Genomic DNA, 13808 nt, shown 5'->3' on the forward strand with positions numbered 1-13808 from the left:
GGGTCTCTTTTAGGAAAATGAAGTTGTATTCCGCCCACTGGAAAACTAAAGGGTAGTTTTCAGTTCTAAACTGAAAGTCAGGCCTGCTATAGTCAATAACCCTCAAAAAACACTGTACTCTGTCAGTCATTATCATCTAGGGAGAAATGAGATGGAAGCTTATCTAAGAACGCACCGGAACTTGTTTTGATTTTGTTATTAAAACATTCTGAATGATGCAACTCCAACTTGAAAACCCCAAATCAAACCCAAAAGCTGTTTCTCATGCGTTGCGTGAGACGCTGGTGAAACAGCTGTGTGAGGCAATCTGGATTCAGTCTTAAAGACAGCCACTGAGTATTCAGTATTTAGTATTCCTCACATAGGCCTTATGAAGAAAAATGAGCTCAATGGGTCAAGCTAGTAGTAATATCATGCAGAATTTTAGGACAGCTAATTTTCTTCTATTAAAAAACAAACAAACAAACAAACAAACAACAACCCAGTTTTTGGGATATAGCCGTAAGAAACAGATCAAGACTGAGATTACCTTGCAGTCACCAACCTTTACAGTAGGCAGACTGAGAAGAAACTGTACAAATGCATCTGTACAATAATAATGCTAAAACCTACCAAAAAGAAGAATGACATAAAAATGTTGACAATGATCATTATTTGCTGGAAGGCATTTTCCACAAGGATAGTGAAATATGTATTGTCAAAACAGAATCTTCAGCCACAAGCTCTCCTGGGGTCACTATTTAAGACGGATGGGAAGCGGAGATGGCTGTGACATTTTGACGCTGTCAGTTATGTATTATTCAGAAAGTACAATTTAGTCACATTAGTTCTTGATATCCACAACTAGTACTAATATTTGAAAGTAAGAAACTTCTTACATAACATGAAATAGCCACTATTCAAGTACAAAACAATCAGAACCTTTCCCTTCTATTGCTGTATGAATGACATCCACTACAGGAAATCAAAAACCTGAGTTTTCAGATCTGTAAATGAGTGGTAGTTTATTGCTGAACAGATAAGACATGATGTATATAAATCACTGTAAGCTATCTACTACACATCTATTGCAATGTGATCAAACTAGTAGCAAAACCAAAAGAATACATCAGCGAAAAAGTGTTTTACAGATACATCTCAAATTAAAATCCTTTGGGATTTTGTTCTTTTAGGGACAAACCAGAAGACTACCAAAATCAATGGAAATATTTGGACTGACTTGCAACAAGAAAATATGATTATACAACCTCCCTTTGGATTTCTAGGTCACTCTTCTGCAATATACAGCCAAGTAAAGAAGGAATTTCTGATTTGAGTTACTGACATCCATAACTGTGCCAAAAATGCTCTGAGACAACAAAGACAATATAATGGTAGATTTAAATAAGGCAAATGTTTGTGGAATATTTAATATATGTTTTCTATATCTTCATCAGAAACTGAACAAAATACTACAGCTCATAATTTTTTATTCCATACTGGATAAGTACCTAAAGTAAAAGAACCTGGTTTATAAATTGACTTGTCTTTTGCTTGCAGGCTATTAGCGACCTATTAATGGCAAGTGGACTGTAAATCAGCCTTTAATTATAAACCTGCATTAATTCAAGATGCTGATCTTGAGGTCAGCTCTGATCTTTCCAGGAATCTCTGCTGACCCTTGGAAGCCTAAGTGGAGTGTCAGCATTATACAGCTGTTTAACATCCACTGAATACTCTCAAAAAAAAATTTACATAGTGCAAAAACATACACTTGTTAGATTGCTATGATACAGAGGTTTTTTCAATTCATAATTTATAATCTGTGAGGCTACAAAACCTGCAATCTATATTACATAAATAACATGCTGGAAAAAAATGTACAAAAAAGCCTATGGTACACATTACCTGAAATATAATTGTAAACAAAAAAACCTAAGAAACACTTATTCAGCAGCCCTTTAAAAAGTCATAACAGATATTGAAGCTGTGGGAAGGTACTGAAAATTATCAATATATTAAAAATGCTTCTCTAGGCATTTTCTGCCTATCCATAAAAATTTATAACCAGTAGTGAAGTAATTTAAAAGCCTCTTCACTTCTTTCTCAAATAAAAACACACCTTCCTAAAAACATTACCATGGCTTAATCCTTTGCCTCATTAGTAAAACTGTAGCATTGCTGAAATTATGGGCTCAAATTACTGCAATTTAGCAGTGAAAAACAATATTCTTTTATTTGCCCATTCTTCAACACCTGAATAGTAACTATAGGTAATTTGAAATAATTTTTTTGGTGGTGCTGTATCAGCATAAAATCTTGACAAGACACGTGGAGAGGCAGGGAGGGTGTTTAGAGTTGGGAGCTTTACTAACACCACATTATAAACTACTAAAACACAGTTTTGTTAATTCAATATTTGAAGAGTAGGTAGTATACATCGGTGAGATTTTCTCCACACCATTATGACATTTCAGGTAAATTAATTTAATTGCTAAATTAAGCACTTTAAGTACTGAGGATCTCGCCCAAATATCTACCACTTACACTTCTGAGCCTGAAATTAGGCATCAGAAAAACATCCTAATATGTGTGATACACATAAGAAATACTATCCTGTGACTTCTAGAACATTTTAAAATTCAAGCTGGCTAAGAATTCATTCCAGTAGTCTGACCACCTTAGGTTCAGCCTAAATTAGGGTGAAAACAGTTTTAAAGTACTTAATACTCTTCTATAAGAATATTTTCTCCACAGCAAGATCTTAGAAGCTCTTTTCCCATGAAGTCTGGTTTCCTGTGACTTGATATTAGTCATTACAGATGTTACCAAAAGATGTAATTTTAGATAAAAATATTTCAGTTTTTTTCTTTCTTTGTCTGTTACTTCACAGTCATTTATGTCCTATGCTGCTCTCACTGCCCTTTGACTGTTGCTGCAGTGTAAGCAGAGGTGTTTCTTGATGGTCTTTAAGGTTATTTTTCTGCTCCTAAATGGCTAATGTTTAATTTGGGATCCAAAACACTTCAGAGCCTTGCAAGCTTCTTTTGGTCAATATGTATATACACTCACTTTTAAATATCATCTTGTATCACTTCAGTTGAAAGCTCAATTTTTTTGTGTGTTTTTTTTGAATCTGGGATTTTGCTTCTCCATATTTTCTTTCCATTTCAGCTCAGTAACATGTATATTGAACAATATTACAAAGCTGGACTCTCAGACAACTCAGCCTTTTGCAATGACAAAAAGTGACCAGCTGTTTATGTTCTAGTTCTCATGCAGTTTTCAGTACATACCTAAGAGGCTTTGATCAATGCATGTTCCATTCATCAATGATTTTCCTTCTGGACAAGCACATGTTGCACCAGAAGGGTTGAGTAAACAAATGAATTCACAAGTCAGGTCCAAGCATGGATTAGGCACTGTTTAAAAAGACAAAATAATAAAGATATTGATTTTATTTATTTATTTATTTTTAGAACTTACAATTTTGTTCTAAAGCTGGAACGAGATAAATAATCAGATACAAAAATTCTGATACACTTCCAGTTTCCAGGATGTCAACAGCCTAAAGTTCATTAACACCTTCACTCAAACAGCAGTGCAAGACTCACTGAAGGACAGAATTTACTCCAGTAACAAAAAACATATTGGTAATATGGAGCAAAAAACTTCATCTGCTTTTAGTTAGAGCTATTTGTATTCAGCCCTCTTCTAATTCTTTTATATCTCATTTACATTGCAGGTACAAAAGGCATTTGTGTACACATTTGCCCAATGTCCTTTCAAATGAGTGAAAATGATCAAACGATCTAAATCAAACTTATATAAAAATATATATAACTAAATCTATTTTCAGTCTGGGCAATCAGCTTCTGGTTTATATTTGTACAACTTGGTTACTTCCCCCCACGTGAATGTGCTCAATATTGAGTTTACAGTAATTATGCTTACTCACAGTCCATCTGTTTGTAGCGGTGAAAAATCAAGGCACTTTTTGCTTTATCAACATCCACACTTAGATATTCCACAAGGCTCCTGCCAAATTTGTGTACTCTAAATGCACCATTTTTAGGACCTGCTCCATATATGTAATCCTCAAAAATGTCAATTCTATGTGGATGCAGCAAACCTTGAATAAAAATGGATAATAAATAAAAAATCAGATTCAAATAATAAATAACTTTGTCTTCATAATAACTTCAATTGCATTTCTACAGTTACCACCTAAAGACATTACTACTATTCAGACTACTGGTTTTGCACCCACAAAGGCTGTCTAGAAAAAGCCAATCTGCTTAAAAGGAATTCTTCCACACTGCAAGCAACTAAAATCTCAAGCTTTCTATTAGTTTTCCACACAATTCAGCCTCAGAAACTGGGTGATTATTGAAAAGTGGGGAAACTCTACAGTAGCAGCTTGTTAATTAGAACATACTCAGGTACAACACTTTAACTAGAAGTATGAGACAAGGAAGAAACAGATAATTTTGCTTTAAATCAAAGAAACTACTTCAGCTCCTTCTTCACATATTTTAAATGCTAGTTCTTCTACTACATGTATTTTAATTCATAATTATAGCAAATTAATGTAAAATAAATTGTTAACTTTACTAATTCCTCATTTTTAAGAGCTATGAGGGCCTATTAGACCCCATGGCTTTATTTCCTATGCACAGCTGGCTGTGGAATTTCACACATTTACCCAGGTAACAAGGCAATGGCTTCTGATTAAAACTTCTTTGCCAGAGATCCATCTCTTCTTGGAGCCATAAAGACCCAGAATCTATCATTCCTTGTGATACTTTGTCCCTGCTATTATCTCCATTTACACTAAAACTGGTTTTGTATTTCAGTTGCATTTATCTAATTTCAACTATCAGCCTTTATTTCTTCCTACTGTTCTTTCATGCTATCGATACTTTGTACTCAGTATTTTATTTCAATAAAAAAAAAATCTCTAAATTCCAATTCATTATTTTATGTTTATTTAATTAAATTGGTTGAAGTTTTTAGTCTCATGGCAAAGCAATTTCTAAACTCCTTCAAATTTCCTTTGGTTCAATGTTAGAGGAGGCTGCTGTCAGATTCCTACACTCAAAGGATCTTTATTCAGATGACTACCTTCGAGTTATGGAAGAATATGCTTTAAAACCAAAATAGGATGAGTTAAATCTGGTCCTGCCCAATCTGGATTTTGGGAGTATTCTCCCAGTATATTCCAGAACACCCTGGCGAATTCTGGACAATTAGTGAAAAAATTCAAGAGCACTAGATGTGACATCACCCCGATGAAACCCCAGCACCAACTGCCCACTAAGCAATTCTCCCCAAAAGCCTGCTATCAAATGTTCTTTTTTTTAAATGTGTTCTCTCTCTTTTCTACTCATAAATTGTCGCCTAACAAATTGTTAAAAAACCAACATGCAGTTCCATAGAAACAAAGTTTGCTTAACCAGAATCTCTTTTCTTACCAAGGGAACTTTCCTCATTCACATTCAGTTAGGAGAATTCTGTGATTACTTGCTGACCTGAAAGCCAAGCCCATTATTTCTCCCAGAACTGATTCAGATCAACTGTTCTACAAACTCCACAGCTCCTGTTCAATGCAGACAGTTCTAATTTCTTAGTCAAGGTTCTCCTGTTGCTACATAAGTCCAAGCGAGACCAAGCCTAAATATCAACCACAATGTTATTCCATACTACCTAAGCTAATGATTAGATTAAAAACTTGGAGTTTGGCATATACCATTGAATCATTGTTCCCTGAAAGTAATTTTATTAGATTATCTTAAAGCTAAAATTATCTTATTTTAAACATCTATTTTTTTCAGATAATATCTGAAGTATTGTCTAATAAAACCAATAAATATCACTTAATAATAACTGCTTTTTGTTTACACACTTTGTCTGAATAGTGGAACTTCAGCCAAACAAAAGAAAATAGGAATCAGGTTACAGAAAAGCTCTCCATACCTTGTTTAGTGCTCACAGACACAACTGAGTCAGAACCATCAAAAAGGACACTCCCAATAACAGATAATTCAAAATCAGCCCAGAACAGGCGCTGACTGAACTGATCAACTACGAGGCCTATAAAGAAGATAAAGTTCAAATAGGTATATAAAACCTAGAAAGAAAATGTTATTTTTACATAATGGTACATTTTTATATCACGCATATGTTTGTGTACAAAAAATACGGTGACAATGGAAAAAACTCGCCTGAAAACCAAGGACAATAAAATGTAACACCTTCTACTGAAACCTTCCTCTTGGGGCAACTGTGGTTTTTTACTTTCTTTAACTTACTGTGCCAAGGTCAGTACCTTTCCTAACCCATTATCCTCAGCAGGTAGGGATATATACCAGATGGGAATTAAACATGGAATCTAATCCTCTAACTTGCTTTACCAACAGAAATCTGTTATTCCAATAGATTTCTAAGCAGCAGCACTGGTGTCACTGAATGTCAAAAACAAGGCAATAAAAATTCACAGAATTTTCCTAACTTACCCGGTTTCCACAGGTATATAACTGTGTTCTTGTTCTTATCAGCCATACTTCACACGCAATAATTATTATAGAATTAAAAATCAGATTATTTTAACTACATTAGTGCTGCAGGACTTACCCAGCAATATTGACAAATGTGTATATATCAAAAGAAAGCACAAGTTATATATGAAAAGAAAGCACAAGAGTGAGTGACTGAGAGCACAAATGAGAATAAAAGGCAGATAACATTGTGACTACCCAGCCTTTAGGCAATAGCTAAATAGTTAAATCAAGTAGCCCGTGTTTCATAGGGGATGATTAAATGATTAATATGCCATTTTAGGTCATGTCAAAAGCTTCAGCCGGAAAAAATATTTGAACCATAAAATAATTTCACTCTGAGCTTTTGAAGTTGTAGTGTGTTTTTAATAAGAATAGGAGAAAAAGTATTTTTCTTCCTGTTTATGTATGTAGGTAAGTCAGAAAAAATACATCAAAAGAAATTATACATAACAGCAAAAATACTCCCTTTTAAGGTCATAAATTAATCAGCGAGAGATAGATGAGAGGAAGCGGAGAAAGTGACTCATAAACTAGTGAAATATGTTTACACTTGAAATTCCATTAAAAAAAAAAAAAAGCCCCTGTAAAAGAAACACTGGTCTTCAGGGATACAGCTAAAGAGAATAATTTCTGGTAAAAGGCAATCACCATGTGTCCGTTCTCTGTGATACATGGTACCTGTAAGGGAAAATGTTTTAGGAGCAGTCCCCATGCTCCAGCTTTAAATTATTCTTTGCATTTTAATAAGAATATACAAATACTATAATAATAAATAAATAATATTCTCAATGTATCTTTCACAGTATTGGAGATAAGACACTGCAAAAAAAGTGTTTATTTTTGTTTTATACATATAGAACTCTTGTGTAAGTAATTTCTATGGAAATCCTATGAAGTTGAGCCCAAATGCTCAAATTTTCCCTTCCTTTTACATGAAATAGGAAAGGCATATGCAGTAATAAATTTATGAGCAGTAAATTTATGAGTAGTAAAGTCTTATTTGGGAGAAAACATTAAAGGTTTGGATTCTTTCTTTGCATTCCCTCTACAAAGACATGGATCTGTGTGAAATATCTGACAAAAAATTAAAAGACTCCATAAACATCTACTTTCCACCACAAAGTAAAGGAAGAAAAAAGCACAGAAGGATGTCATAGAAATGTTTTCGGGCAGTAAGCACAGGAAAATGCAATACTCTGGCAAGCCACTTGTGAAATTCCCTCTTTGCAAAGACTGCTCATATTTTTGTAATTCTGCTGATTTTCTTAATTTTCATTTTATTCACCTTTGTAAGGAGACAGAGGTCTGGTTAAATATTTGCAGGAATCTTTCCTATATAGAATATACCATGGGAAACTTAAGAAGAGAAGTTCTTGTAGTTCTGCTTCTGGTCAGGGAATAAGTCATTGCTTGCATTTTCAGGTAAGTTTGATATTGTTACTACCTACAAAATTTAGTAAATTCACTAATCCAAAAGGGATGGCCAAAAAAAGGGGTTAAATGCCCTTTTGACCAAGGAAGTGGTGACTTGTTCTGTAGGACATTGCCTTGGTGATTAACCCTGATAACAAGAGATAAAAAAAGCACAGTTACAGCAATTAGGTCTAAATCTAATGAATTGTGTATCTGATATGCTCACAATATGTTATAAAAGTTTTGTAAAGAATATGTAACAACTTTGATAAATATAAAATTCTGTTGTACTTCAGTCTGAATAATCAGGAGCTTTTTACTGAATTTATTTTTTTACTACATATGGTATTACCATTACCATTGTGCTTCCTTCTCCACAAAGCTTTCCTTATCACATACGTAATTTTTTAAGTGGCTATATTATAATCTAATCATGTCAACAGAGTGTTTCCTTTAAGGGCTGAGCATAATTTGCATAAACAACACCATAAACCCATCTTAGCACATGATTTAACAAGAGGTTAAAATATTATTATTTGTTACTGTGATAGTGGCAGCTCCTGAAGTGCTTAGATATTCAGATGGCTCTCCTTGAAAGAAGCATGTTTCAATAGAAATGCTTACTAAGGTTGGACAACCCCTAATTTGCAATGCAATAACAACAAATTATCATTGTAAGCCTGGAGAAACAACAAATATTGCATGAGAAAATGGGTTATGAAAAAAATCATCTGTAGATTCAAGACAGGATTCTGCTATTTAAGAGACACATTTCATTCTGGATTTATGATTTCCTTTGTTGTAAAAATCACTTTTATGCTGCCAATGGAGTCTTTAATGCAATTCACAAGATCTCAACAAGTACTGTCAAACTTCACAACAGTTCTATAAAATACGGAAATAATTAAGTTGTTGCTTCTTTGAGCACCTAGATCTTGTTTTGTACTATTTTGCAGCGTATTCAGGAAAGTAACTAGAACAGGCTGTGAGAGTGCAAATGTATTCTTAAAAAAAACGTGTTTCACCACTAACTGGTGTTCCCTTAATTGCTTTTGCTTGTTCAGTGTTATTGAAGAACTAACATTTTAACTGGTTATATACAGTACTTTGTACTGATTTGTTAAACCATGTTAAGCTTTGTTACAAAAGTTAGTCTTTTCAAGATGCATCATTTGAAAACAGAACTAAGAGTCTGAATAGTAACTGCGTATGAATAACCAGAACACATGTTTTCAAAAGTTTTGGTCTTTTTGGTTTGGCTTTTTGTTTTATTTTAAGGGGAGGGGTGGTGTTTGTTTGTTGGTTTTGGTTTGGTTTTTTCTTTTTGCTTGTTTGTTTGTTTTTAATCTGAGAAACTGAAATCTGTGAATTACCAAGTGTATTTAGGAAAAATGATAAGCCATATACCTGTAGGTCTTTGTAAGTTCTTTTGAACCAATATCCTTCTCAGAGTGCCATCCATAGATGATTCCTCTATGTGAGAGCGATCCCCAATAACTGTCCAGTACATCATCCTAAAAGTATGAAGCAAAAATTAAGCTTGATGCCAACACAGAACCCCAAAACACTTCACTAAATTATAAACTATTATGAGCCATACTAAATTATTATGAGCCTTTCAACCTTCCTGACAGATGGGAGGTAACTGAGCCTGGCTTACATACAGGTAAACTGAGCAGGAAAATGAAGTAAATTACTTGGAAAAGATTAGACATTTGAAGCATCGTAACTTTCTCTTATTCTACTTTGCAATTTTTGTCTGAATCACCGAAACAGAGCAATGTTGCAACACACATACCCCCTTTTAGGATTTACAGCAATTGCATATGGTTCTCCTGCCATGCTGGTGAGGAGCCTGGTGCAGTTGGGCCCGTTCAGTTGACCCACATTGATGGAGTATCTCAGGCTGGTCCAGTGAGTGGTGTAGTAGCTGAACCAATGCATCCGGGAGTGATCAGTCCAGTAAATATTTCCAGTCACCCAGTCAACAGCAATGCCCCTGGGCCTTTTGAATTCTGGGCACTAAAAGGAACAGATGTTACTGTCATAATTATGGAAATGATCTTTCTCAGCAGCTGCACAGTCAAAGATCCATGTAACATTTTACAGTTAAGTAACTTTTACCTTTAATATAATGAAATATTTAAAAATACAGAAATGGAAAGACCTAAACTCCACCTGCAGGAGATCAGCTCTAAAGGATCTGCTGACAGTTCTAGTCAATGCAGAAGAACAAGTCAATGGTTCAAAATTGTTTTTTCAAGGCTACCTACACTAAGGAAAACACACTTTGGCAGCAACTACTTGAACTATTGATACTGAAGCAAAGAAATATTACAGACTGCAATCCAAAATGAAAGGAAAAGGAAGTACTAAGATTATACAGCTATTATACTCCATGCAGAGCTATGGTATGATTCTCATCCCAAAGCCCTCAGTGAAAAACACTGTGGAAGCCCATCCCAAGGTGTGGCTGCTCAGCAGTGTGCCAAGGGTAAAGAAAATCACTGCATTTAGAGGTCCCTCTGTATTCAGCAATATTCAGCTTCACATGTAAAAGAGGCTTGACTGATTATAACATTAAATTTATAAACTATAGTACCTCTGTCACAATTTCACAGTTATCATTAAGACCTAGATCTAAAAAAAGGTCCTTAGGATAGAAGTTCATATTGTAAATAGGAGATTTATATGAACAAGTTACTGGAATTCCTGCAGAAAGGAGTAAAACCTGTAAAACAGAATTACTCAATTATTTCTAACATGAATGCAGCATATCATAAAAAATTCAAGACCAGCATGAGCTAAATACATATAAAATTGTTTGCCCATTTACCTATTTAACATCAAGTTAAATTATGAACAAAAAACATCTATTCCTTGACAAATGAAGCAATGGAAGGCTATTAAGCTACATAACTGAAAACCAGGAAAGAAAATCCTAAAATAAGTTGTTTTCCTCAGGTGTCAGAGTTCCTAACACCACAAGACATTTGTAGACTATTTTCATCATAAAATAAAGGTCATTTCATTCTCTAGGTGAAATAGGACTGCAAGGGTGAATTTAGATAGTTCATTGTTCATAAACTTTTAATTCTGCAAAGATGTAATAGAATGCATGCTCCATAGATATATAGAACCTTGATTTTCTATTTAGATGAATATTAAATCAGTAAAATCAATCACTGCATGTACAAAACAGTATCTCTTTAAAACCAGGGTCACTATTGGTTTTTCAAGTTAAAAAAAATACTGTATCACAATTCTTTGGTAAGAAACCATGATACTGGCAGCAGATGCTTCCAGAAATACTACAAAATTTTTTCCAAGAAATGAAGCATTTGCATGCAACAACCATTGTTTTTTCTTTGTTACTATCCAGGTAACATTCATATAAAGGACAAGATATCCAGAAATGTGAGTATTTTCAGGTAAGGGTAATTGTATTTCCAATCCAAACTCCTTTTAATTCTGGATAATATTCAGGCACCTATGTCAAGAAGCCTCTCATACCTGGACCTCTCCAGTTACTAATTTGGCTACTGCAAGGGTCAATGGCACTGGTTTACAAGGCTGGAACCAAAAACCCTTTTAAAAAGAAGAGCAGCTATCATGGCCAGCACAGTTCCTTGCCTTTTTCTAGACTGTTCAAGACCCACAGTTTACAGTAAGACTGGCTCTTTTTGGAACCTGGTAAAGCAGATGACGAGAGTTAGCAAGCAGAGTAAGAAACAGTTCCCAAATTGCTGGTAGTAGAAGCAGAGGAGACAAGGGGACATCCTAAAAAGATCCTGGAACAAGGATAGGGTTGCTTAGTAACACTGACCCTTTCTCCTCAGCTACACAGGAGAAGTAAAATCCCAGGAATGCTGGGGTGCATCAAACAAACAAAGAGATAACCAGAAGAAATGAAAAGGGGGCATCTGATGTGAGGGATTTAAAAAAGATAACAAAAACTACTAGTTGATGCTATGGCTGTGTAATTCTCAGTTGTGTTCATTAAGTTTCAGCCTCACCATATCACATTCCTGAGGTCTTGTGCATCTTCTCATACTGTCTAGGAAAATTACTTACTGTAAATGAGCTCTTACCTAATAGCTTATTTGGATTATGCTAATTTTTGAAGAATGATTTTGCATACAGAACAAGGAGGAAAATACAGGAAGAAAATCACATTAATATTTTCCACAGTGATTTTAGCCCACTTTGATGCTAAATATAATGTACTCCAACTTATTAGAGAAATTGGAGTTTGAAGCCTAATCACCTTTTATAGTTTGCACATGTTGTCTGAAGAACTACAGACTATGTCAGCTTGATAACTTTTGATCAGAACTGCTGTCTGTTGTAAAATCTGCTTTCAAGGCAAAGAATTAATAACAAAAAATCACCCCAAAACCAACCACAACAGCAACAAAAAACCAAACAAAAACCCAAGAAACCCCACAACCTCCCCCCAAACAAACAAACAAACAAAAAAGAAAAATAGAAGCTACTGTAACAGCTTGGATCTGGAAACCACTTGGATATAATACTGGATTACAGAAAAATTTTCAGTCCCTAAAGCTGAGTTTGACTGGAGAAAATATGCTACACATGCAGCAGGAATCCATCACTTTGCAATGCTTAACAGGAAGACAAACTGATAAATGTAATTTCCAACATAAAACATATGTGAAGCAATATTTTATCTTATTTCCTTTACAGATCTTCTTAGTATGGAATTGCTATGGAACAATGTATATAAATGTTTTATTTTTGCTTAAAATAACTTCAAAAAAATAGTAGAACAGTAAAAAAAAAAAATTAAAAAAAAGAAAAACAATAATACTAGAAAACTTTTAGAGTTCTTCTCACCCAAACATAAAGTTTTCTTTGCCAGATGATCACCCCAGTAGGTGCAGTGGTTTAGCAAATCACCATTTGTATTATGTAAGTAGGATTATTTAAAAATCCCAACCAGCTGATTCCAGATAGAAGAGGTCTCCTAAGTACACAACCATCATCCACATCCTTAGAGTTATAGCTCTAAGTAAAACTATAAATTAGTGCTGTTTAGAGAGAACAGTTTAGGAATAGTTTGCATTCCCAGGGATGCCCTGCATTCCACTGGGCCCAGGGGTAGCCCTTGGGAGAATATATGTGGATTAATCTGAAGAGTGGTTAAGGGTCCTTGTTAAATTCCCAGAGCTCTGGGACTGGAGCAAGCTGCTATATACTGACTGAACACACTACAAAACTTGTTTCCTTCCCTGTTATATGGTGCAATTATTTTAATGTTCAGCTTTCTGTCCTCTTCCATAAGAAACAGCACTTGAGTTAAGGTGTGAGGTGTTGAGTATTCACCTCAGATAACTTGTACATCTCTCTCCAAGGATTATGCCAGTAAACAGCTGCACCAGTTATCACCAATTCACTTAGACTGTCTGAACTCCATTGGAATTAAATCCTCTTCTCCATCTGTCAATAAACTCTGAAGAGTTGATATTTACTATTTCCTTTAATGCTTCAATTTGTACCAAGTTTAAACCCCTTTTCACAGGAAAACAGGAGAGCTACTTAAAGCTATTCTCTGAGGAAGGCTCTTGATATGCTAATTCCATGGAGCAATTTTGGTTGAGATGGATTTTTGCATTAATGTAATTACCTGAAAATGCAGGTGACTTTGTTCAAGTTTACTGTCCTGATTTACACATCAAAGTCTAGATATAAAAGTTATAATGTAACCTTTGAAAACTTATCCATTAAAAAACTTGGGTTAAAATTAAGAAATGCTCAAGCTTTTTAAAACTGAATTTCAGTGACAATTTTAAAGCAACACTATAAAACCAATTAACCTACTGATCAGTTGTATAT

General features: G+C 34.6%; 1 protein-coding gene across 10 annotated transcripts in view; it reads right to left on the reverse strand.

Annotated features, from left to right (window-relative positions):
* LRP1B (LDL receptor related protein 1B) overlaps positions 1–13808 on the reverse strand; it is a 672101-nt gene that overhangs the window by 42691 nt on the left and 615602 nt on the right. For 9 of the 10 annotated variants that reach the window (XR_004358017.1, XM_032693191.1, XM_032693192.1 and 6 more), the window contains 5 exons: positions 9751–9974; positions 9360–9466; positions 5956–6072; positions 3938–4111; positions 3276–3401 (listed from right to left, as the gene is read on the reverse strand). Coding sequence is in view for 9 of the 10 variants with exons in the window: in XM_032693191.1 (XP_032549082.1) it covers positions 3276–3401; positions 3938–4111; positions 5956–6072; positions 9360–9466; positions 9751–9974 (748 nt within the window). In the remaining variant the exon portion in view is untranslated. Of the gene's footprint in view, positions 1–3275; positions 3402–3933; positions 4112–5955; positions 6073–9359; positions 9467–9750; positions 9975–13808 lie in introns of those variants that run through there. The other variant, XM_032693197.1, reaches the window with a different exon arrangement.

The sequence above is a fragment of the Chiroxiphia lanceolata genome, chromosome 7 (assembly GCF_009829145.1).
Source record: "Chiroxiphia lanceolata isolate bChiLan1 chromosome 7, bChiLan1.pri, whole genome shotgun sequence".
Classification (NCBI taxonomy): domain Eukaryota; kingdom Metazoa; phylum Chordata; class Aves; order Passeriformes; family Pipridae; genus Chiroxiphia; species Chiroxiphia lanceolata.